We start from the raw sequence: 26,814 nt of genomic DNA on the forward strand, positions 1-26,814 counted from the left end.
GGAGCCCATGCTACACATCGGAGGAAAGTTTATTTAAAGGGGCACTAGCCTAGATCACCTTTAAAGAAATTTGGAAAGTGGTCATAGAGACAAAAGAGATAGGCAATGGAGCAATAGGTATGCTTTCTTCTAAAAAGGCTTTACTACTCCTTTGAGATGCTCAAAAGATGTTTTCTTTTTTCCATAAAATTTCTCCAGGTTGGAACAAATAAAAATTCCAAAGTCATTGGAACCCATGGAAGAAGCTGAATAAAAGCAATCCAGGGTTAGAAAATGTTTTAATAGAATTATTCAAAATATGAGGTACTGCAGGTGCTAGAAATCTGAAATTAAAAACAGAAAATGTTAGGAACACTCAGCAGGTCATTCAGCACCTGTGGAGAGAGGAAGATAGGATTTGGACAAATGGTCAAGCCTAAAACGTTTACCCTACCTCTTTCTTTCCTTAGATGCTGCCTGACCTAAGCAGTGTTTCCAGAATTTTCTGTTTCTATTTTGATTACATTATTGTTCAGCCATTTGAACTGGCAGTTTTATATTATCTTGCAATGGGTTCTTAGGCTGCCATAAGAAATGATGAAGATGAAACAAAAAAAGGGGAAAAAAATGTTGAGATAAACCTGCATAAAACTGAATGTCTATGCAAAATTGAAATATATTCTGCACCTTTGAAAGTGATAAGTCTCAAGTCTTATGAAAAGCACCGTAGAACAAAGGATCATGCATAAGTTAATACACCAATATCATAAGGGCCAAAATGCCAGTTGTCATTAGAGTATTTTTGAACTGTTGGGGAATGGAGAGAGAAAAAAATCACATTCCCTCTTATTTTCAAATAATATGTAGATTCTAATGATTCCACACATTTCACTCTATGCCAAATGTTATCAACAAAATTTAGACTTTACAAATCATCGCCGACGTGAAGGATGTGCAAATATGCCTGTGAAGGGTGAAGCAAGACATTTAGGTAACAGTGAAATATAATTTCTATAGAATCAGAATACTTTAATATGAAGGAAGAAAAACTACGTATTAGCAATGGTAGGATATAGCATTCTGCTTTCAATTATTCCCATTGAATTCCTTGAAAATGAGTCCTTGCCAGTTTGCAGCTCCTCTGAAAATCTGTAGAGCCATAGAAAAGTTACGGTGCAGAAAGAGGCCATTCAGCCCATCGTGTCTGTGCTGGCCAGAAAGAGAAAAAAGAAACTAGCTGCTCATTTTAATCCCACTGTATGAGCGCAGTAACTTTAACAGGTTATTTCCCCTCAGGAACCACTGTTAAATACATTTTGAGAGATTACCAAGCAAGCACACTTTCTGTGGCAGGCATTGAGAAAGTTCAGAGAGGGAAGAGAACAACTATACCTCAGGAAGTTCTCCAAGTTTAAAGAATTTTTAAAAATGCTGAGATAAATTGCACAAGGTAGCAGGCTAAGCAGAATTTAAACATATTCTGTGCCTGTGGAAGTCTTAAAGATGGATAACCAATGATTCAACCATGCTTCCACGGGAGTCAAGAGAAATTCATTAAACCCACTTTAATTGGCTAACCCAGATTAAGAACGGCTCCCCCAGGCTGAAGGTCACAGTATTTTTCATTAACTATATCATGCCTGAAATATCAGTTTCAAACATCTATCTTTCACATTCTGACTTTATGCCAGGCTATCCTTCCACTCTCTTCTAGTGGTGACTTCAAAGCAGCAATGGTAAAGACAGGCAGTTGGTTGCTCTGGCATAGGTGATGCACTGTGGAGGAAAGCCAACTAAAGATGGAAAAATTAAGAAATTTAGAAGAATTGCCAGATTCCAAATGTGACTAAGTCTGAGAATACAGAGCCAATATGTTAAGGTTCATGAACTAATGTAATTGAAGATGTTACTGGGTTTCAATTCTCATAGGGAACCACTTTCCCCTGTCTGTGGTGTCATTTATGAGGGGTCATCAATTTAAAAGAGGGGAGGACTAGGAGAAATGTCCTTATGCAGCAAGTTGTACAGCATGGAATGTTTTGCCATAGGGAGTGGCATAGACAGAAAGCATTGCATCTTTTGAGGAAAACTGGATAAACAGAGAAAGATACAAGCTCTGGGGAGAGAACATTGTAAGCTTGATTACTTTTGCAAGCTTGTGCTATCAAAACTAGAGCACAGGCACAATGGACCTCATGGTCTCAGTCTGTGCTGTTAATTTCTATGCTCCATACTAGTACAGGCACAAAGTACACTGGATTCAGTTTCCAACACATCAGAATAGAGTGTACCATAGAATAAAAAGACTAATTGCATTAACCTTTGTTCTTGATCAGCCTGCAAAATGCTTGACGCTCAACAACAAATAGTCTTCAACTAACATTTCTGTCAATAATTTCCTTTCCACTCTCCACCTGGCAATAAGCCAGGAGGGTAAGACATGTGTTGATTTATTCAAAACTCCTGTAAATAATAAGAAATTTCTTTTCCAAATGGCTGTTGTTTGGTTGGTGCAAGGACCTACTGCTTTGATGCCACTTAAGTTTGAAATTCAAATCCAAGTTCCTACTCCATGCTCCACCATGCAAATTACACTATTGTTACATCCACACGCGCAACAATCAACAAAATTCCAAGAAACTATTATTGTAGATTTTTTTGAAATTAAAGTTGGCAAAGATTCAATGTTCAGAGAGGTTTGTGGACTATAACCTGTCAAAACAATCCAAGCTTTGACAAAAATCCCTGCAATGATTTGGATTTTATGGATCAGGAAATGCAATTGTTCTACTTTCAATGGTTTTGTTCTCAAGCAACTGAGTAAAAGCATTGCCAGCAACTACATGTTACTGTAAACCTAAAGGGGCAGGATTAAAAAGAATGTTGTTCTGAATTTGGGAAACTATTGAGAAATCTATTAATGTAGCTGGAATGCGCATTAAACTGGGGATGTGCAATGCAGCTTTCTCCACTGTGGTGTTTCGATATTTAAGGGCTCTTGTCATTCATGGTCACCAGCAATCATCACAAGTTTAATTTGTTCTTGGAAAACAAGCATTTACGAAAACTTAACAGACATGACTGCCAAGTTCATCCACACTTCAAAATAATTTATTGTTATGTGAAGAGCTCTGGGAAGCTTGAGACAGCTGTTATTTAGATGTAAATTCTTTTTATTTTTTCTTAGAATAGGGAATTTACATACTGTAACTTTTGAGGATTATGCCAGGATGGGAGGTAACCAAACATGTATTTGAAAGAATAAGGATTTTATAAATTTTTTGAAGCATGAGGGAAGTGTAGCAAGCTAAAGATCTGTAAGGAGATTGCCCCTTTTTGGTACATAGTGATTGTAAGCTTGGTCTCTGGTGAAAGTCCAGGGGATGAGTTCGAAGTGAAAGTCAAAGTGGAAGGGGAGATGAGGAATTAATGCTAAAAAGCATTAGATATAAGATAGTGCAAAGTACACAGTATTTGGACTTTATGATAAGGGCAATGGCAGAAGGAGATACAAAGAAAGAAAGAGACAGACAGGACAAGAGTGGGAAATAAATAACAGGCCTGGATCAATGTTAACTATATATAATACCTAGAGTAAAAGAGGCAACAAATATTTTCCTTACTACAGTATATTTTAATTTCATTAACATTAAATATCTACGTTAAATATGTATTCAAAGAGACTTAGAACTTTGAAGATGCATGGAGATATCGGGCAATTTGTGCAGTTGACCTTTAGCCTTGACATCTTGCTTATAATTTGAGTAAGAAGTCAATGAAGTAAGTTAAATTAGATAATGAAAACGTAGATGGAAATTTTACTATGCCGATCATTCTGCAGAAAAGTGCCAAATTAATTGTTGGCATGGTTAAAATCCCAAACATACACACACAGGGACAATTGCCGTCAGATAACTAGACTTCCTCTAATTCTATTAAAAATAGACTGAACTGAATCTAAATAGCATTGCGCCAGCAACAGGAAAAAGTAACACGGAATATTAAGCTTGAAATTAATGAACCAAGCACACTGACTGGGATTTTACCAAAATGACAGCTAGTTGCAACAAATCTATAGTCCTCTTGGTGAACTAAACAAAATTTGATCATATTCTCCCAAACACAACTGATAAGCAATCATATAAGACACAAATGCTCTGTTTAAAATGGATGATTTAAGTTATCAAGGACAAATTAGAAGAATATTGAGCACAGAGCTCTTGCGTCTAGCAAAAAATCCAGAATATTCATTTGAAAACAACAGAATGCAACCTTACATTGAAAACTTTACCTTAAATGTGGACATTGACATTTTGGCAACACTGCTACTGTTAGGAAAATGATGCAACCCTTTGAAATGTAATAGAAATATTCTAGAGCATTTGAAGTACATTAATAGAAGTTTACTTTTAAATCTTATGACTAGTAATTAACTGAGCCAATTAATTACACATTTATGCCAAAAAATAATCACCCATCAGGGAGTCAGTAAAATATCAAATCTGAGCATAGAAATGTGCACATAGCAATGGTTAATACATCTGAGAGGCTGTAGTCAAGCAAATTCAGATTACCTGTGACCTGATTAAAACAAGATAATTTGAGTTAAAAACAAAAAACTTTGAATAATTTAAGTTAAGTATATTTCATAAATGTATTCTTACCCTTGTTTATTCTGCAAATTTTGGGATTGCTCACTAACTGAACTAAACGATTCTGAGAACTGCTTTGGTGACGTAAGTGAAACTCTCTGAGATGATGGTGGGGAGTCTGGCACATCATTCACAGTGGAATCCTTGAAGTTTTCAGGAGTTTCTTGAACATATGCCTGGTCCAAAATTCTTCCTTTGGCACTTGTCTCAAGGACTTTTTTGTGATTTTCTTTGTTCAATAAAGTTTCTCTCTCTGTGAAATCATTTCCATCCGGTGAGAAACTTTCTTTAGGTTCACAAGTTGCTAGAGTCTGTGGTTCCCTAACCATTGCATCCCTGGAACTGTGCAGTTTAATCAAGTCGCTGTTATAATCTTTTTCCGATTGTGATGGCACTTTTTCAGTTAGATCAATCTCTTTTCGTGCTCTTGGGTGTTTGGCTGCAATATCTGGTTCAGACTCCAAGGCAATTCCATATTTCTCAGCCAGCTGTCTCCTTCTTTCAGCCTTGTATTTTGCTATTCTCTCTGCTTTCGCATCTAAAGCTTCGGTGTCCATGCCAACAACATAAGGAGACTCGGTATCCATGTGCTTAATCTCTCCTCGACATCTAGGTCTTGATTGCCTTTCTGAAGGAGAATCTTCAGTCAGATGATGCTCCAAGCCCTCCTTATTTGATCTCCTAACTGGAAAAAAGGACATTTAATTTGTTAAAATTTTCCTTTTCTTTCCTTCTGTGACCTCCACATACCATTTCAGTCATGCAAGCCAGGATGGCTGTGGGCTCCCTACAATAGTGCTTTGTAAATGGTCACAATTGTGTTTTGGGACAACACTCCCTCCAATTCTTCCATTGTGGAGAGATGCCTGACCTCTACATCCCCATAACTGATTACATAAATCACTTTAAATGAAACTGTGGATGCATACCAAAATATAATTACTCCCTGCAACAGCTTGGTAAAGTCCAACACTTTTATTTAAATGAAGGGCAGCAGGGTGAAGAAAAGTAAACACCAATACATTTACACTGTTACTCTGATCAAATACAGTACAGTACTCAAAATAGGATTATCGAAATTACAGCACAGGAGGCAGCCACTCGTCCCATTGAATATATGGCCGAGCAAAACTCTTCATCTGGGGCTACCTATATTGAAACATTTCCCTGGATTCTTTTATGTTCTTTCTTTTCAAGTTATTTACTATGAGTGATGTTACGGGCTCTGCCTCAATAGTTCCTTATGGTAAAGCATTCTAATGATTTTGTTTGCGGAAATATAATTCAAACTTTCCTTCTAGCGATAATCCTCAATCTCTATCCCCTTGTTATTGTTTCACTAATGAGTGGAAATATTTCACTGTTTCCCTCTCAAAGCCTTTCATAATTTTGAAAATATTGTCATGAAGATGTGCCTTATGCCAAAAAATGATATTTAATCCACCAGCTGGAAACATGAAATTGAACTTTTAAGAAAGACTTTTTAAAAACACTAAAAAAGACAAAAAGTGACTTCAGCTCACAGTCCAGATGGCCACCTAATTTTCATTATTATACCTTCCCCATTCCAATCCCATTGGGATGAAGACAGCAAGTCTGCAAAACTATCCAAAGACAATGACACCCTGAAGAGTGTGAAAGACTCCACATCTCCTGCCTCATTAACAACGCACCTATATTAATCACCTGAGGTATTCAACTGTTGGAGATGGACCATTAAAGGCTAATTGCTTGGACAATGGGACCCTGGTTTAAGATAGCTTTCCAGACATGAATTAATCAAGTACAATTGGAATATATGATTATATTTGCATTACTAGCAGTTGGAGAAGAGAGGTCACATGAAAGCCACCCTCTTCAGCATTGGTCTGTATCCAATCTTGTTTTTCTGAATGATTTTATTTTTTGAAATTTTTCATTTATTGTATAATATACAATAGTTGGGTATTGTTGTGGGTTTTTTATGGATGCCAGCACATAAAGGTGTAGTACGGAATGAGGCAGCAGATTCGTTGGCTAAAAGTTCTATGAATCACTTGATTCCATATACTGAGATTTCATTAGGGAGGATGGAAATTAAATATTATTAAGGATAAACTGTATGCATCATGGCAACAAAAGTGAGATATGGATGAGAAAAGAAGATATTTAGATCAGATTCAAAACAATGTGAATTCATTGGGAAGTGTAGAAGGGATGAGGTGATTATGAGCAGGATTAGGATTGGGCACTGTGGGTTAAATAAATCTCTGTATTTAATAGGGAAACATGTTGATGGTTTGTGTCAGGAGTGTGGGGAAGGATTCCTGCAATTGGTGGAACATGTTTTATTACACAACTAACTTTGCAGCTGAAAGGGGAACTATGCAGCCTTATTTACATCAGAAGGGCATAGAGTGTGATACAGTGGCTAGTATTTTAGCAGTTAGATTTGGATATTGGGGTATTTATAAAGTCATATTGTCTTTTTTATACTTCACAGGATTAGCGCACAGAATTTGTTTTTTTATTGTGTTGCATGTCTTCCTCCGATATAGTAGGTGGCAGTAGTGCACAAAGAGGTGTGAATTTGCCAGAAACTAAAAAGAAAGGAAAGCTACCCACTTTGTGCATTTTAAGCTTTCCCTGCAGAACTGTACAAGCAGCTGAGAAATTAAGTGACTGCCTGCCCCTCTCTCTCCACAAGCTTTGGGCCCTGTCTGCTATTGATGACTCCAGATACAGCAGACAGAGATTTTAAAGAAAGAACTCAACCCACAGCTTTGTCTCCTGAAGAACAACCAACTCAGTTATCCACATCTTTAAATCGGAAGCATCAAGGCAATCGAATTCAGCATGAAGCCAGCTGAGTCACTTACCTACAAACTGTATACTCTTTTACTGTATTTTATGGACTTTAATTTGCCCAACCTATCCTCACCCATTCTGTAATCTGTATTTTTGTGTGCACGCATGTAAGTCAGTGTGTATTTTATTTTACTTAGATCAGTTTAAGTATAATAAAACTAACCTCATTTCTTGGTAAACTCAAGAAAATCCGTCCTATTGGTTTTTTTATGATCACAGTGCATCAATAGTTGAGTACTCAATGAATTGGCAAATATTCTTTTCAAACAAAAAACCTATTGCAGTCAAACAAGGAGAGGGCAAAGAGGGGAGCCATCAGACCCCTCCTCACCTGATCATAACAACATTTGTTCAACCCCTTAACCTTCTGTTCCAGAAAAGAGTTTTGGGTTTTTGTTTTTTTGAGTCTTTCTTCAGAACTACAACATTTCAAACCTGTGAAATTTCACTGTGCTCTTTCCATGTATCCACAAATGTCTTATCCGGTCAATTTTCCTCCTGTTCTCAGCAGGAATGTAATATGTAGCATCCTGCAGTGCTCTGTCTCTGTTTTCAAAGACTTTTGGAAAAATTATGGTCAGTGGCTCTAATGATTCTTTCTCAGCCTCTTTCAGAATTTTAGTCTAGGATGCATTCTGCCTGGGCCTGGTGAGCTTTTAAATAATGTTTTGGGTCCATTAACTTTAATAATGTGTCCTTTTGAATGCTCATCTCCAGCAGTGACTCATGAACATCCCTATTGAGCTCCCTTATAGTTATTTATACATCTACCTCGGTTAACATTGTATTCCAAGAAGTCCGCTCCATTATGACCACAAACATCTGTCTTATCCCAGTCTATTTCAGTGTAGTTTAACACCTCTAAAATTACCATTACTACTGGAAAATCTCTCTAAACTGCCTACAATTTTCATTCTGGACATCCATCTTTCTATTCAGTGATCCATAATATATTCCAGCCTGCATTTTATCCTAACTCACACAATGGGTCAGATGCCCAATGTACAGCCTGCCTCATTTTACACTCCACTGGCTTCAATGGAGAATAAAATTTGGCAGTGTGCAAGAGGGATGTCAACCCCAACCCGTCCTATTCCCATCGAGTGCGTAGGTTAAAACTGAGGCTTCCAACTGGGTCAATAAAACTTTCTCTTCTACAGCTATAATGGTATCCTTAATTAATAAGGCCGCCCATTTCCCTTTATTTCCTGTAAATGTTATAAGTGAAGTTTCCACCAACACTACAGTGCCATGTTTCTCTTAAATATCTTTAGATCCCCTGATTTATTTTCTAATGCCTCACATATTGGCATGTAAAAGTGGTAAACTTGATGCTGATTAGTACATTTTTTCATTGTATTTATTCTTCTGTATCCTTCTCCTTAACCTGCCCAGGTACATGTCTCATACCCCCTCTTGAACTTACTATTTCAGAATACTTTTCCCCTTCAGTGTACTTATTATTAACCCTTTCTTAAGCTACTCCAGTTATAATTGGATTTATGAGCAATGTTTATTTGAAATTGGGCCTTAGAACAAAGGAATCTCAAGATTATTAAAAGCATAAAAAGGCATTCTGTTTCAATTCTAATGTTGGGAGCATAGCAACAAGAGTAAGCCATTTAAACCATCGACTCTGTTGTGCCCATTCAATGAGATTGTAGCTGATCTGTGACCTAACTCCATGTACCCACCTTTACCCATATCTCTTAATACCTTTGTTTAACCAAAGATCTATCAATTTCAGATATAAAACTAACAACTGATCTAGCATCAACTGACATTTGCAGAAGAGTGTTGCAAACTTCTACCGCCCTTTGTGGTTCCAGACTTATTGAAGAGACCAATTATAACATGCTCAGCATATTTTATCATCTTACTTTATTAAAGACAAAACCAAAGATGGTTTATCACCTTACTTCAGTTAGCACAGCTAATCAATCAGCGGTAACTTGTTTGTAAAGTTGGCAACACTTCCACAAGTACATGATCCATACACCAGTTTTGACATCAATTAAGGGTCATTCATAATTTACTTCAGAAACATATAAAGTTCTAGGAGGATAGAAGGGAAGGCTATTTTTATCATTTACCATAAGACTGGAAAGAAGATGCTTGTACCTTTTTAAAAAAAATGTTTTGCAGTTTTCAAATTCGATAACTAAAATTACTCCATCATCTTCAACGGGAAATTTTAGAGTTTCTATACAAGCTGGAAATGTTTTCAGTGAAGAATCCCATTGGACGCAAATATAAAAACCTCCTTACCTAGGGGTGGACTGCAAGCATCAGAAGCTCGTGTGTATCTAGGAGTATCTTCTTCTAGTAGGCGATGAGTAACTAATTCACGACAATTCTGTAACAGCACTGGCTGTGTGTCACTTCCAATTCCTTCCAAGCGTCTTGCAATTCTTTCTTTCCTGCACATAATAGTTTGAGAATTGAAAACATTGAAAAAGCCATAGCCTATTAAAACAATATCAGAAAATAATCCACAAAGAAAATTTGTGGAATGCAGAAACACTCTAAACTGCTCAATGATACCAACAGTGCATTTACTTACAAGTTAAAGTGTAACCCATTTATTGGCATTTTAGTTATTCCATCCAAACTTAAACATTATTAAAATTCCCTCAATACCTGTTCATTTCCACAGTGGATTTTTGGCCAGCTTCAAAAAGTTTTCGAAGTTCTGAAACTAAGAAATAGTAATACGTAAAAGCATGTCAGAATGCAAGACCCTCCCACATGAGACCTTCATGAACATTTTGGTTAGTACACATAATGCCTTTCAGTCATCACAACTGTAAAGTAAACAAGATTATTCCAGGAAAGTGGTCCCATTTATTAAACAAGTATATAATTCAGATTGATCTTAATCCTCTTAATTGTATTTACTCTTAAGGCTGCTCCTGCAAAACAAATATCTATGTATGCTTCATCATTTTATGAGTAATATAAAAGCAAGTCCAAATATTTAAAACAGTCTCTCAAACATTCTGAAAATAGAACCTTATTGCACCTCAAATCCTTTCCTTCACTGAAAATATCAAATATTTCCTCTTACCAGCTTGCCCTAAATCTTCACTCCATCCACAGACTACCCTGTGTTTATTATAATACTACAGGAGATCCAGGAGGACCTTGAGAAAGAAACCTATACTGTCGCCAGAAAAGTTGCTTCAAAACAGCTCTTCAGAAGACCAGAAGTTCAGTTTCAAACTGAAAATTTCTCAAGTTCCAGTAAGGTCACTGATTTCCAGTGCCAGGCTCATTTCTGCTATTTCTACTCTCAGGGACAGTCAGGTGTCACATCTGTGCATTAAGTAGCTGAATACCACTTGCTGAATAAACTGGGTCAAATATCAAAAAGCACAATTAGTTTAGAAGCCTCATCACTTGCTTGACACAGGAAAGTTAAACATTTCCAACAAACGGTTGATGATAAAATTACTACAAGTTTCCACTGTGCAAGTGACCTGCTCTTCCAAGTGCTGTTGGAGGAAATAACTATTATCCTGGCTGTTGTACTTTAATAAGCTAATGCACTCCAAAAGAATGCAGACTAGTAGGAATGTTCATGAAATCTTTACTGGTTGGGAAGCCATGGCAACTTTTTAATAACACCTATCTAGTGAACAATCAGAACAAAGTTAGTTGACTTGTATTATTCAAAATTTTCTGCCCCCACACAATTCCCTTAATGCTCATAGGTACATGAATAGTCCCAAATATTTATGCAGCCTCCAGTACAGTATCTATGAGAAATTAGCCCTCTTGTGAGCTGTTGAACAGGTTCAAAGTTCTTGAAATAAAGGAAATGTGTACATAGAAAGAACAAACTTGCATTTATATAGTGCCTTTAACAATCTCACATTGCTCCAACAAGCATTACAACCAATTAAATACTTCTGAAGTGTTGTCACTGTTGTAATTTGGGAAACGTGGCTGCCAATTTGCACATAGCAAGGTCCGACAAACATTAATGAACTAATTGTTTTCTTAAATCGTTCGTTTTCTTAAGTGTTGGCTGAGGGATAAACATTGGCTAGGGCACTGGCAGAACTCGAGTATTCTTCAAACACTATTATGGCATCTTTTATATCCTCCTGAGAGGGCTGAAAGTTTAACATCTAATATAAAAGATGGCAGCTGACAGTGCAGCATTCCCTCAGTGCAGTACTGAAGTGCCGACCTAGATTATGTGCTCAACTCTCTGGAGTGCAGCTTGAACCCAAAACCTTCTTACTTAGGTAAAAGATAAATGCCAATGACGGCAATATCTTCACAAGGTAGCTCAGGAAATTACACCTGGCTCTATTCTTGTTTTAAATGGCTATGTTCCTTTTTCCATGGATGATGGCATTAAGAATGGTCAAGGGATGACAAATGTTCTTTTGCCTGAAAGCTCTAGAATGCCTACCCACCTGCAAATAAGGATTGCTAAGTCTTGGCTTTGCAAAGCAGGGTCCCTACTGATCATCACTGACAACTTCAGTGCTTTGCAAAGTCCATACTTGCTATTGCTAGAATGTTATATTCCCCTTCCATCAACATCAAATAAACATTATTGAGTTGAGTGGGAAACTCCATAAGGGATGCTGACACTTAGAATACACATGGAAGTTTGTGTTAAGAATCTCAGAGTTCCTACAACTATATTACAACATTCTGTATCTGTCCAAAAGAATGGTTTTAGGCATTGCTCACCTCAAGATAAGCTTTTCTAAAGCTCTCCTAGCTGACCTTCTCACTTCCAACATCTAAGAACTATAATTCATCCAGAACGCTGCAATGCCCTTACCCATTTGATGACTTACAATTCCATTACCACAGCCCTTACCAAATGTACACATGGCCTCATGTTGCCCTACTCCCTGGATTCCTGCAGCCCTACACCCCTGTTTGTTATTTTCATTCCTCTGACATTAATTTCCTTCTTACTCCAAATCTTCTTTGATAGCAGTGGTGCTGGCTGGTCTTCAACCGTCATTCCCATACCCTTTGAAACTCCTTTGCGAAACACTTTTTCACAGTTACTAGTGATTTCTCTTTCCAATTGCTCTCAGCCCTACGCCTAAACTCCACTTCAATCTATTTTGTACCTCTGTCATTCCATATCCTTATTACTTGCTAATCGGTAAATTTCTATGAAATGTCCTTTCCACGCAAGGAAAATTTATACAAATCCAAGTTTTTGTTGTTTTCTAATTTGTGCAACTGCTCCACTCTGAACTCCTGTCTAGTGTACAGAGGTATTTTAAAATGAATTAATAGCTTCTTGCTGGAGCATTCAATAGGTTGTAGGTAAATTAGTAATCTTTTGGTCATACTCTAATATTATTTATCCAAATCTTTGTGTTCTCAATAGCCAAGGGCAATTCAGAGTGAAATCTGTCCTTGTCACAGTATTTCATGTTGCGCTGTTATGCAAACCGTATTTGGAAAAAATGCAAGACCCCAGCTGTCAGCTCTTTTCATCGTGAATTAAGTACAGTAATCCAAGAACATATTTGAGAAAGCACATATGTGCAACATTTCTGAAAAATTGATACCACTCGACAGCTTGGGAGGGAAAAAGCAGATTTATGATATTACTTGCTCTCTATTTCTCTTCCCTTAAATTATTTTCTACCAGCTTGGTAATTTGGGGGAGGTGGTGGCATCGTGGTAATGCCACTGGACGGGTCATCCAGAGGCCCAGGCTAATGCTTGGAGGACATGGCTTTAAATTCCACCACGGCAGCTGGTGTAATTTAAATTCAATTAATTAAGAAACCTAGAATTAAAAGCTAGTCCCAGTAATGGTGACCGTGAAATGATCGATTGTCATGAAAACCTCCTGGTTCACAAAATATCCTTTAGAGAGGGAAATCTGCTGTCCTTACTGGTCTGACCTACATGCCAGTCCAGACACATGGCAATGTGGTTTACTCTTAAATGCCCTCTGAAATGCCCTAGCAAGCCACCCAGTTGTACAAAACCACTACAGAAAAGTCAATAAGGAATGAAACTGGACAGACCACCCAGCATTGGCCCAAGCAACAGAACAACAATCGCGCACCTACCCTGTTGACCCTGCAAAGCCCTCCTAACTAACATGTAGGGACTCGTGGCAAAATTAGGACATACTAGTCAAGCAACAGCCTGACATAGTCATACTCACAGTATGTCATACTCATACACCACCATCACAGGGATGTCCTGGGTATGCACAGTGATATGTAGTCAAGGCAGAGTTGCCCTGGGAGTCCTCAACATTGACTCAGAACTCATGAAGTCTCATGGCATTGAGTCAAACATTGGCAAAGAAACATCCTGCTGATTACCACCTACCACCACCCCTGCTCCCACTACCCCTTCAGCTGATGAATCAGTATCCTTCCATGTTGAACATCAACTGGAAGAAGCACTGAGGGTGGCAAAGGCACAGAATGTACTCTAGTGGGGGGGCTTCAATGTCCAACACCAATAGTAGCTCGGTAGTACCGCTGCTGATCGCACTGGCCGAGTCCTGAAGGGCAGAGCTTCTAGACCTCTGGTGAGGGAACTAACAAGACGGAAAAACTTACTTGACTTCACCCTTACCATGTACCTGTTGTAGGTGAAACGTCCATGAAAGTATTGGTAGAAGTAACCACCACACAGTCCTTCTGGAGAGGAAGTTTCATCTTCACATTGAGGATCCTCTCCACGGTGTTGTGTGGCACTGCCATGTGATGAATGGGATAGATACCAAACAAGATCTAGCAACTCAAAACTGGGCATCCATGAGGGGCCATCAGCAGCAGCAGAATTGTATTCAACCACAATCTTTAATCATATGGCCTGGCATATCATGCACTCTACCATTACCATCAAGCCAAGGAATCAACGATTCAATAAAGATTATGGGAGGCATCCTAGAAGCAGCACCAAGCATACCTAAAAATGAGGTATCAATGTAGTGAAGCTACAACACAGGACTACTTGCATGCCAAAGAGTGGCAGCTGAGTGATCCCACAAACAACTGATCAGATCTAAGCTCTGCAGTTCTGCTGCATCCAGTCATGAATGGGGGTGAACAACCACCAACTGGAGGAGGAGGCTCCACAAATGTCCTCATCCTCAATAATGGGGGAGCACATCAGTGTAAAAGGCAAGGCTGATGCTGGATGACCCAGCTCGGCCTCCTCTGGAGATCCCCAGCATCACAGATGCCAGTCTTCAGCCAATTCAATTCACTCCACCTGATATCAAGGAATTGCTGGAAGCACTGGATACTGCATAGATAATCGGCCCTGACAACATTCTGGCAGTAGCACTGAAGACTTGTGCTCCAGAACTAGCCACATCCCTAGCTATGCTGTTTCAGTACAGCTATAACACTGGCATCAACCTGACAATCTGAAAATTGCCCAGGTATGCCTATTCACAAGAAGCAGCACAAATCCAACCCAGCCAATTACCACCCCATCAGTCTACTCTCGATCATCAGCAAAATGATGGAAAGGGAAGTCAACAGTGCTAACAAGTGGCAGTTACACAACAATAACTGCTCAATGATGCTATTTTGGGATCTACAAAGGCCACTCAGATCCTGAGCTTATTAGCCTCGGTCCAAACACGTACAAAACGGGTGAACTCAAGAAGTGAGTTGAGAGTGACTGTTCTTGACATCAAGGCAGCATTTGACCCAGTCTCACCAAGGAGCCCTAGCAAAATTGACGTCAATGGGGAAAAACTCTCCACTGGTTGCAGTCATACTAAGATGGTTGTGTTTGTTTGAGGTAAATCATCTCAGACCCAGGATATCGCTGCAGAGTTCAGTTCTGCAGGGCAGTGTTGTAGGGCCAACCATCTTCAGCGCTTCATCAATAGCCTTCCCTCCAACATAAGGTCAGAAATGAGAATATTTGCTGATGATTGTACAACGTTCAGCACCATTCACGACTCCTCAGATACTGAAGCAGTCCATGTCCAAATGCAGCAAGACCTGGTCAACATCCAGGCTTGGGCTGACAAGTGGATAGTAACATATGCATCACACAAGTGCCAGACAATGATCATCTCCAACAAGAGAGAATCTAAACATGTTACCTTGACATTCAACATCATTACCTTTGCTGAATCCACCACTATCACCATCCTGGGGGTTATTATTGACCAGAAACTTAACTGGGCCAGCCATATAAATACTATGGCTACAAGAGCAGGTCAGAGGCTGGAAATTCTGCAGCAAGTAATTCACCTCGTGACTCCCCAAAGCCTGTCCATTATCTACAAGGTACAAGTCAAGATTACTGTCCATTTTCCTGGATGAGTGCAGCTACAACACTACCAAAGACTCAACACCATCCAAGACAAAGCAGTCTGCTTGTTTGGCACCCTATACACTCTCCACCATCGATGCACAGTGGCAGAAGTGTGTGCCATCTACAAGGTGTACTGCAGCAACTCATCAAGCCTCCTTCGACAGCATGTCCTAAACGTGCAATCTCTACCACCTAGAAAGATAAGGAGAGAGCTACGTGGGAACACCACCACCTGCAAGTTCCCCCCCAAGCCACACACCATTCTGACTTGGAACTATATCGCCGTTCCTTCACTGTCTCTGGGTCAAAATTCTGGAAGTGCCTCCCTAACAGCATTGTGGGTGTATCTACAATGAACAGTGATTCAAGAAGATGGCTCACCACCATCTTCTCAAGGGCAATTAGGGATGAGAAACAAATACTGCCCTAGCCAGCAATGCTCAAAATCTCCATTTTCAAACTGTATTTTGACTGGCTGTTTGTGCTAAATGCTTCAACTATGCTATCCTTGGTCAATTTTGTATGGTAGATGCAAATAGCTATCCTACATGAGGCTTTCTATAATTACAAGCATTGTAAAGTTGGTACCTACAAGATTGTTATCATTACCACAAAGTAATTCCTAAAGTGAGAGTGTCGTATTACATGGGACCAATTCAGAGAGGCAGGTCGAATTGGAATCCTTATTATATAATGTTCAAATCCTTGTTTGCATAAATCAAATTGTAAACCATTTAAACTAGTTTACTACGAGTATAGAATTTTTAAGTCACATTTCTTATATTTAGCATATTCAAAATTGAAATTCAATATCTGCTTCATACTTAAAACAAGCATTTCAGAAGTTGGTTGGGAAATCCAAAGTTAACCCAGGTTTCCTAAGAAATGCTGCTTTAACTGTAGAGGTCATCTGGCATCATCTCCACGCAGTTTCTGGTCATACAATGGCATTATGTAGTGAATTAGCTCATATTTCAAGCTTTAATAAGCTCCTTGTTTCCAAAATCCTGAACAGTTTAATTATTGCACTGGAGAAGAGGGGAAAAGATAAATATACTCTGGAATTTTATGATAACCTTTTTATGAAAACAAAATAGCTTAGATTCTTACCTATCTAATTGTTGCTAAAGAATCACTTGCAATGGCTTCCCTTCCTGCTCCTGCACCATTATTTCTGGTGTCCCCCAAAGATCAATCCTTGGCCCCATTCTATTTCTCATCCACACGCTGCCCTTTGGCGATATCACCCAAAGGCACGGCATTAGTTTTCACGTGTTAATGACAACTAGCTCTATCTCACACCCAACTCTTTCAACTCCTCCACTATTGCTAAATTATCAGCTGCTTTTCTGGCATCGAGTACTGGATGAGCAGAAATTTGATCCAATTGAAGATTGGAAGACCGAAACCATTGCTTTCAGTTGCCACTCCAAACTCCGATCCCTAGCTACCGACTTGCTTCTCGGCAACAGTCTGAGAATAAGCCAGTTTGCAACCTTGATGTCACATTTGATCCAAGATGGGCTTCTGACCTCATATTCGTGCCTTCTCTAAGACTGACTATTTCCATCTCCGTAAAATCGCTCGACTTCACCTGTCTCAGCTCAACTGCTGCTGAAATCCTCATTCGTGCCTTCATTCCTTCTAGACTTGACTAGTCCAACACACTTCTGGGCTGGTCTCCACATTCTAAGCTCCATAAACACTGCTGCCCGTGACTTGCAGCAAGTTCTGTTTCCCCATCCCTCTGTGCTCGTTGATCTACACTGGCTCCCAGTCAAGCAATGACTTGATTTTAAAATTGTTTTCAAATCCCTCCATGCCTTGTTCCTCCCTATCTCTATAATCTTTTCCAACTCCACGACCCTCTGAGATATCCGTGCTTCTCTATTCTGGTCTCTTGTGCATTCTCAATTATAATCACTCCACCATTGGTGGCCATGCTTTTAACTGTCTAGGCATCAAGCTCTGGAATTCCCACCCTGCGTCTCTCTGCCTATCTACCTCATTTTTCTCCTGTAAGACACTTCTTAAAACCTACCTCTTTGATCAAGATTTTGGTCATTTGCCTAATATCTCCTCATGTGGCTCGGTATCATACTTTCTTTTATAATGTTCTTGTGAAGCACCTCGGGATGCTTCATTGCCTTAAAGGGCTATATAAGTTGTTGTTTTGTAGCTTCTTAAGGCTTGCTTTTGATGCACTAGGCTGATTGAAAAGTTCACAGGTAGAATAATTGCCAAAGTGCTGTAATAAATTCACACCCAGTGAAACCAGTAACATTTTCACAGGGGACCTTGAATATAGGTTTCAAAAATTCATTTAATTTCTAAAATAGAAATGGAGCTGGAATGTGGGAGGAGAAATGTGCTTGATGACAAAAATGAAATAGGCAGTTAAAAAGCTCTAACCTCACCAATCGCTGAAGTGCTTTTTTAACCTAGTACATTATTCCATGGGACAAAACATATTACTGGCTGATAAATCAGTAATGAGGGGCATTGATTTAGGAATTATGAAGGGGAAGGTTAGAAGAATCTTTTCCCACTGAGGTTCTCAGGGCATGGAAAGTGGCTACTGAGGGTTCATGCAATATCATTTTAAAAAGTAAGAAGAATATAAAGAGGTACGAGGAAAGGGCAGCAAAGTGGGATCAGGGTGGACTATTTTACATCAACATTCTGCTCCTGAATGGCATCATCCAAAAGTTTTCCACATGTACACTGACAGTACCCAGCCCTATTTCACTACCACCTCTCTCAACTCCTCCAATACCTCTGACTTGTCTCTCTGCTGTTGGACATCTAGTATTGGATGAGCAGAGCTTTCCTTCGAGTAAACATTGAGAAGATTGAAACCATGATCTTCAGCTTCTGTCAAAAGTTCCATGTCCTTGTCACCAATTCCATGCCCCTCGCCGGCCCCCATTTCAGGCTAAACCAGAGTGTTTGCAACCTCAGCATTCTATTTGACCATGAACTGAGCTTCCAACCCCATATCCTCTCCATCATCAAGACTGGCTGCTTCCACTTCTGCAATATTGCCCATCTTGGTCCCTGCCTCGGCCCATCTATTGATGACCCCTGTTCCTGCTATTACCTCCTGACTTGACTACCTCATATTGACTGAAATTAAAAATTACCACCTATATGCTCAAATCCCTGGCTTCACCCCTCCATATCTCTGCAACCTCATCCAACCCTACAACACTTGGAGAACTCTGTATTCCTCTAATTCTGGCATCCTTTGCACCTCTCATTTCCTATACCTCAGCAATGGCGGCCATGTCTTCACTTGTCTAGGTCCGAGCCTCTTGGAGTACCTCTTTAAACCCCTCCTCCCTCTCTCGGGTCTTTTACGAAACTCCTTAAAAACCTCTCTCTTTGAACAAGCTTGTCCTAATGTCTCCTTCTTTGGCAGAGTGTAACTTTACTTATCCAATTACGTTCCTGTGAAACACCGTGGGATACCTGTCTACGTTAAAGGCACAAAATAAATGCAAGTTGCTGTTGTAATGGTAGTCTGCGCTAAGTGAAGAGCAAGCTCCTTTTATACTTTTAAATTTTAAGGCTGGGAAAAGTCCATTGACTTGCGATGGGGCTGGAAGATCGCGGTGGCAGGCGGGAGCAGAAAATCCCTCCGTAAGAACCCATAACTGCAATTTTAGTGAGTTCTTGCATTTCCCTCCATCACTCAAAAAGTTGATATTCCTTCTTATCCCGAGGTTCACGAACAACTTTTAATTGGTGAGGTACAGTTACTGTGCTTTCCCACATAAGTAATTTATTTCCTGCTTCAAAAATAAATCTTCTAAAAGTATTTGCGTAGAAAAGCTGCACTACAGGACTACCAAATATATTGAGGCTGAAGGAGGAATGTGCATCATCACTGCATGATCATAATTCAGCACTAAACTTCAGAAAAGGAGCAAAAACAAAATTGCTGGTAGTGCCACAATTATTAATATAGTACATAATCTCGCACTAAATTCTATTACCTATTAGAACATACAAACAAACAAATTAGGAGCAGGAGCAGGCCATTTGGCCCCTCTATCCTGCGTTGTCATGTATAAGATCACGGCTGATCTGATAGTGGCCTCAACTCCACTTTTCGGTCTACTCCCTATACCTTTTGTCTCAGATAGAAGTGGCACTTTCCTCTAGCCGAAAATGCTGGGGGCACGACAGTGGGCGGTGGAGGAAAATTCGTTTGCACAATGCCAGTTCTAACACTCTTCATTGATATTGAGGAGCAGTGCCCAGGCCATGCAGGCAGTGCTCTCCAGCACTGCATGCCCCGGTAATCGATGAAAGTCTGTATAAAATGATACCATGTGAATGAAGTTCTCCCCTAGAAATCACTGCTGTGATTTGAACTTGAGATTCCAAAATAAATTTCCTGATGAATTCCTTCAAATTAGCACCTTCAGTTAGGACACCCAATAAAAACCATATTACGTAACACCATTCATTGCAAATGTGGTCATGACCGCTATGTTTGTGCCCTAAGTGAAGTAACACAGCACTCTACGATACACTAAAAATAACATTAAGCACTTCCTTCATGCCCCAGATTCTAGCCTAACTCAAATGTCTGCATCATTGCTCTTTAAAGGCAACATTTTAATGCGACATTAAGTATGGTAGAGGGCACAAACATGTCGAAAACTACTGTGTTGCAGTACTATATTTCTATCACAGCTTATTAACTAAGGGTAACAAAGGAGATTGCCATCTGTCAGATGCTTCAAATAATACCCATCCTCCACATACCACAGAAATATAGCCCAGTACATCATTTGCACAGAACCTGATCATGCACATGAGATCAACGTGACATTATAAATAGGTGATCCTTTCTCTTATACCAAACAATGCCCAAATTCTGTAGTATTCTACCAGTTCATTTTGATCTGAAGCTAAACTGAAATCTAGCCATTTAACTCACTCCTCTTCTAAAACTATACCTTTGCAGAGTCTGCTGGAAAGAATAGGTGGAAATGATGATGTGTGAAGGCTGTATATTATTTTTAAAATGAGGACTCTACCAGGAAGTTAATCTATCGCTTCATTATTCTGCATTCTCCAAAGACTGTGGCGCCAAAGTAGTGTAAAATTTGTCAGGGTAGACTACACTAGATGTTCCAGTATCAATCCAATCCACCAAAGACAATATCCTCTGATTCAATGTAGATGGTATTATTGAATGAAAAGGGACAACTGAGTTCTAGTTTTAAAACTCTGGATGAGTTGTAAGGACCGTTTTGCCGAAATGCAAAAATCAAAGGCAGTTGATCTAAGAGCTTGCCGTTCACTTACATGGGTCAGTGCCAAAGGGCACACTGTACAATTACAGCTCCCCAGGGGCACGTTCTCTGTGTTGAGTCCAGAATTACAACTAGTGCTTTAGCCCCCTATATAAGATAGTTAGCATGTTTCCATCAGCTTTATTAACTTTCTATTGCTGGTAGCTTCCCGGCCAGTTTGGGAGGGCTTCAAGGTGAGGCGGGGAGATTTTCAGAAAAATGCGCTTCAGCTTAGCGGCCAAGGGCATTTTGGAAAAACAATGCTTCCAGCTCACCTATGGTTTTAAAACTAGATTTGTCCCATTTCATTTGGATTAAGAAGTTATCTTATCTAATTCCTCATAGGAATATTGTTTCCACTATTTAAATGCTCTTAAATTTTAGCTGTTGCAGAAAAAAGTTTGATAATTCCAGAAGCTCCTTGCAGTGCAAAGACCAAGACAAATCCTACACAGCTGCATAGGATACAGGATAAGGTTAATCTTAAGGTAATCTTACTGGAGGTGGGTCAGGAATAGCAGAGGCTACCTGCCCGCAAGCAGTGGCTAGTCAACCTAATTAACTACCCATCTGTGGACTGACTGGGCATGCTGTCGGGATCTTCCCGGCAGTGGATGGGCTTCCCCATTGAGGGCCAAGACTGGCAGGGTTCCTGAAGGCAGCTTGCCTGCAACCGGCCTAGGGACCCACAAGGTCTCCTTGTTTTAAACCCCCCCCACCCCCCTCCCCACCAGAGCCACAGCCATTAGTGGCCCACAGTGTAGCCAGCAGACGCCCTGCAAAGAGCTCTCTCCTCCACAAGGGTGGCCTGGCAGCTGTGGCCATTGTATTTTTTATTAAATTGAATAGATCTTCAGACGGTGCCTCTAGATAGAGGTGCCCTCGCAGTCCTCATCCTGCAGCATCAGGCCCCACCTCTGGCTGTGGGGCTGCCAATCTTCCAAGGTTATGGACCCTCTGATTGGGCCTGCAGCCTCAGGAGCCCACCTATCATCCTTAATTGGAAGATGGACCCAGAGGCAGCCTCTTAATTCGCCATCTCCAGGAAGATATCCGAGCCAGCTGCCAGTGCGGAGTCAAGACCCAGAAATGGTCTCAACACTTTGCTATTTTTAAAGCCCACAAGATTCCACCCTATATGGGCATTTAGTGAATATAGGATTAGTCATTGACACTACCATTCAGCTTAAGGCCCTTCCTATTAATTACAGCCTTGTTGTATATTTTGTAAAGGTGCTTATATCATAACACTGCTAATTTATATTGTCACTTTCTCATGTGCCTGTTCAATATCTGGTTCCCTCAGAACCTATCAAACTGAGTTGCATTCCTATACGACATGGGGGATGTTCAATGAAAGAAAGGCTATTCGGTCATCAACAGTACAATTATCCCAAATGTTACATCCCGAAATATGAATGAATTCTTCAATTTCTTCCTCAGAAGCTGAGTTCTGCATCATTACCAATCTGCAGTTGATAGGGGCATGAAAATAAAAATTTGTACCTAAATTCTGTACTTTTTTGTCCAGTGACCTTCTAGCAGAATTTCATCCAATTCATCTCAGTGGGTTTTATTTATCTCACAATTAACCCTCTTCTCTACCAAAGGCTGAAACAAAAACAGAAAATGCTGGAAAAACTCAGCAGGTCTAACAGCATCTGTGGAGAGAAAAACAGAGTTAACATTGAGTCCGTACAACTATTCTTCAGAGACTCTTCTTCTGAAGAAGGGTCATACAGACTCGAAACGTTAACTCTGTTTTTCTCTCCACAGATGCTATTAGACATGCTGAGTTTTTCCAGCATTTTCTGTTTTTGTTTCAGATTTCCAGCATCCGCAGAATTTTGCTCTACCAAAGGCTGTTGATCTTACTGTTCACAAGTGAATTGGTTGCTTATATACCAAGATAAACAAAATCAATTCCTTCAATGCTGTATCAAAGTTACCAACCTTTAGGAAGTACAGCAAGTAGATTAGCGTCGATATCTTTAGTTTTCTTGGCAATTTCTTTGTCTTCGAAAGAAAACTCCTTCTGGAAACTAAAATGAAAATAATTTTGGTAGGACCTTCATATTTTGAATTCACCACCTGAGCCATCAAATTGGTTTGTATCTTTGCAAATCTATGACAGCCAAAAGCAAACTATCCCAGTATCATAAATAAATTTGTTCAATGAGTAAGCGACACACTAAATACACGCACACACACACGGTTAAGATCGCAAGTTCAACTCCTGCTCTGCAAGGAAAAAAACTAGCTCAGACTCCCATAACTCTTGCTTACAGTGGTGTGTTGCAATTGTAGAGGGCAGCAGCAATACTGGTAGCAGGACCTTTTACAATTAAATACCCTGATAATTGCTGTTAAGGCTTACACATGAATAAATGACAATTAAGCATGATACTAGAGCATCCCTCTTTCCCATGGCACTGTGCTCAGTGAGAAGCCAACATCTTCAAGGTATTAGATAATAATACTGAATAAAAACTTACTGATGTGGATATAATATTTCTTTGTTGCAAGCAGCAGAGGCACTATATGCACGAGCTATATTTGACCAATATTTTTGCTGATAGGAGCATCTTTTGGTATGTTTAGGTATTCCCAGTTGCAGTGATAAGCAATATAGTATGATCTAAGTGTACTGGTAACCAGAAATGATTACAATTTTGTAAATATACAATATTTGAAAAAAAGACAGAAAATTTAAACTGATTATTAACCTCTTTCCTCACACCCATTTAAGTCCTTTTCTGGAGACATTTACTGATCGTTACCTCCTTGCCAAAGGATCAGCAAGTTCCTTTTCAATTCTGCAGCCAATCAATATTCATTGCGCTTACTAATAACTCAAGAAGCTATTCTTAATAAGCTAATTAATGGGGTAGATAAGAGTTTATAACCTAAAACTCGTTAGTTACACTGTAGTTACCTTATGATTTCCCTACGTTACAAAAACAATTACACTTCAAAAGTACTTTGTTGATTATGAAGTGCTTTTGAACTTCCGGAGGACATTGAAGGTGTATATGAATACAAGTAGTTTTCTTCTCTTTCCTTTCAAAATAGGCTCTTCCTTCAACCTCATCTTCCTATCTGCACAGCACAAGTTCCCATAGCTTTTTGCACTTCAGTGATCTAATATTTGGAACCATCTTTGAATCCATTCCTTTGCTTAATGAGCAAAACTGGAGTATGCCCCACGTGTGATCTCAATGCTTTACAATGTTGGTATCTTTCCTAGAATCCATGCAGGAAACTAGGTTTGCTCCTGCAATCACTGTGAGAAGAGGAGCTTTCAGTCTTGGAGGTAGTTGACCAAAAATTATGCTTGGGAAATTAAATTGCTATTATGTCAAGGCCAGTTCGGTGTACTATAGTATGGCGAGGCAGCTAAAGCCAGTGATGTGAAAAATGGGAGGCCCTTTATGCTTTGTGTGTCCAGGATAACCACACAGTGCAAAGAGTGCCTGTGATGACTGAATTTGAAATCAAGATTTTTGAGCTTGAGAAGCAGTTGATACTCCGACATATGGTTGAAGGGTTCTTGGAATTCTCATTCTAGGAGGTGAGCAATTCAGGCAGAGAAAACAAGAGGGGAAAGGAAGTAGGTGGCCATTCACTGGCGTAGGAAGACAGGACTGGAGGCAGTGTAGAAATCTGGGGCAGAATTTTGCCCTTGCCAGGCGGGGGTGATCGGCACCAAACCGCAATTTCACACTGGCAGGGCAATTAAGGCCCACCCAGTGTGAAATGCGAGTGGCAGCGCTGAGTCCTGCCCATGCAGTTGGGGGGAGGAGGGCGAGCCGGCTGAGTGCGAACATCGCGCATGCGCGTGAGTGAGCGCTTCATAATCTCCCTGAGGCACAGAGCTGCCTCAGGGAGGTAAAGTACTGTTAAAAAAAGCAAATAAAGGAAATAAAAATGTAATAAAGCATGTCCCCTCATGTGACTCTGCCACATGAGCAGGGACATTTAATTAATTCAATTGCAAAATTTCTATTTTACTTTTATTTGCTTTTGGGAACCTCATCCCACCCGTGGATGAGGTTTCCAAAAAAAAAACGCAAAGGCTACTTGGCCTTTTCGCCTGCCCCGCCAACCGTTAGGTTGGACAGGCAGCGAAAAATTTAGGGTAATTAATTATTTAATGGCCTTACGAGGTTTTTCAATTGTTGGCGGGTGCGCTGCCAACACCAGCGCACGCCCTCCAACTGAACTACCACGCGACTGCGCGTTAAGGTCAGTATGCTCGGCCAACGCATGGCCTTTCACGCTTGAGCGGGTCGGGCGCGCACATGCCCGCCGAGCGAAAATTTCTGCCCCTGGCGACTGCTGGATTGGTAAAATAGGTATTCGGACAATAGCAACTCAAGAGTTAAGGAGCCACAAAGAAAGCCATGGCACCGTGGTGCAACCCAAAATAGAGAAATGAAGAGCAGAAATAATAGGACATTGTATAGGCAAGAGAACAGATGTTCTTTTTCTGTAGGAGTTGAGAGTACAAAATTGTGCTTGGCCCCTGAGTATTAGGGTAATGGATATCATGGAGCAGGTGCAAAATAAATCAGAGAAAATAACATACCAAAAGCCATGGTCATCTTTAAATCAGTAACAAATCAGTAATAAAGTAAAGTATATAACCAAGTTTGGAGACAAATTAAATATTAAGGAGTTGAGAGCAGTCTCAGGATTAGTCTCGGTACCACACAGTCAGCATAATACAGGTACAGTAGTGTCATGGCTATGATATTAAATTAGCAATCCAGAGATTGAGAGTTCAAAGTCGTGAAATTAAGTTCAATAAAGCTGGCAACTTGTGAGTTGACACCACAGGAGAATAAAACCTCAAAAGCTGATGTTTGGTTAAAAAAAATGGCTGGTTCACAAATGTCCTCCAGGGGAGAAAATCTGTTCTTATTCAATCTGGTCCACACCATTTAAACTAAACTTGTTACAAAAGTATAATGAATTTGTAATATTTTTCTGGTTTGTTGTAAAGTAGGTTTATGGGGGCGAGTATAATTGGTTCTGTCTGTGTGATTTAATTACATTTGGAGTCAGGTAGACTGCAAGCTTGGGATTATCAAAAGAAGCTAGGTATAAAAATGTGTTTGAAATGCTAATGAGTAAACATGGATGCTAGTTTAGCATGTAAAGTGTGAAGGGAATTTGCATTTTTAGATAAGTGAAGGGATTGTTTAGATTTCAGAGGGAAGTTAGTCTGTTTACAACTAGCCAGATAAGCAAGGCTAAGGAGTGTGTTTATTTTTCCCTAAGATTACTGGCAATATTGGCAACATGAAAGCTTTTATATTATGGGAAAGGTCCGTTCCAAAGACATGTGGAACAATGGAATTTACATATTACCATAGAACCATAGAAAAGTTACAGCACAGAAGGAGGCCATTTGGCCCATCTTGTCCATGCCAGCCCGAGGACACCCAGGTGCCCTTTCTAATCCAACCTTCCAGCACCCGGCCCATAGCCCTGCAGCTTACAGCACTTTAGGTGCAGATCCACTCTTTTTAAAAGAGTTTAAAGTTTCTGCCTCTACCACCAACTTGGGCAGCGAATTCCAGACACCCTACTACCCTCTGCGTAAAAATGTTCTTCCTCATGTCCCCCTTACACTTTCTGCCACTTATCTTGAATCTATGTCCCCTGGTTCTAGAATTCTCCATCAAGGGAAACAATTTTATCCTGTCCACTCTATCTATTCCCCTCAT

General features: G+C 39.9%; 1 protein-coding gene across 1 annotated transcript in view; it reads right to left on the reverse strand.

Annotated features, from left to right (window-relative positions):
• svila (supervillin a) overlaps positions 1-26,814 on the reverse strand; it is a 231,578-nt gene that overhangs the window by 149,787 nt on the left and 54,977 nt on the right. The window contains exons 3-6 of the mRNA XM_078537730.1: positions 23,036-23,124; positions 10,119-10,176; positions 9,747-9,898; positions 4,644-5,316 (exon numbers count right to left, since the gene is read on the reverse strand). Coding sequence (XP_078393856.1) covers positions 4,644-5,316; positions 9,747-9,898; positions 10,119-10,176; positions 23,036-23,124 — 972 coding nt within the window. The remainder of the gene's footprint in view (positions 1-4,643; positions 5,317-9,746; positions 9,899-10,118; positions 10,177-23,035; positions 23,125-26,814) is intronic.

This window comes from Cetorhinus maximus, chromosome 3 (assembly GCF_964194155.1).
Source record: "Cetorhinus maximus chromosome 3, sCetMax3.hap1.1, whole genome shotgun sequence".
In the NCBI taxonomy this organism is placed as follows: domain Eukaryota; kingdom Metazoa; phylum Chordata; class Chondrichthyes; order Lamniformes; family Cetorhinidae; genus Cetorhinus; species Cetorhinus maximus.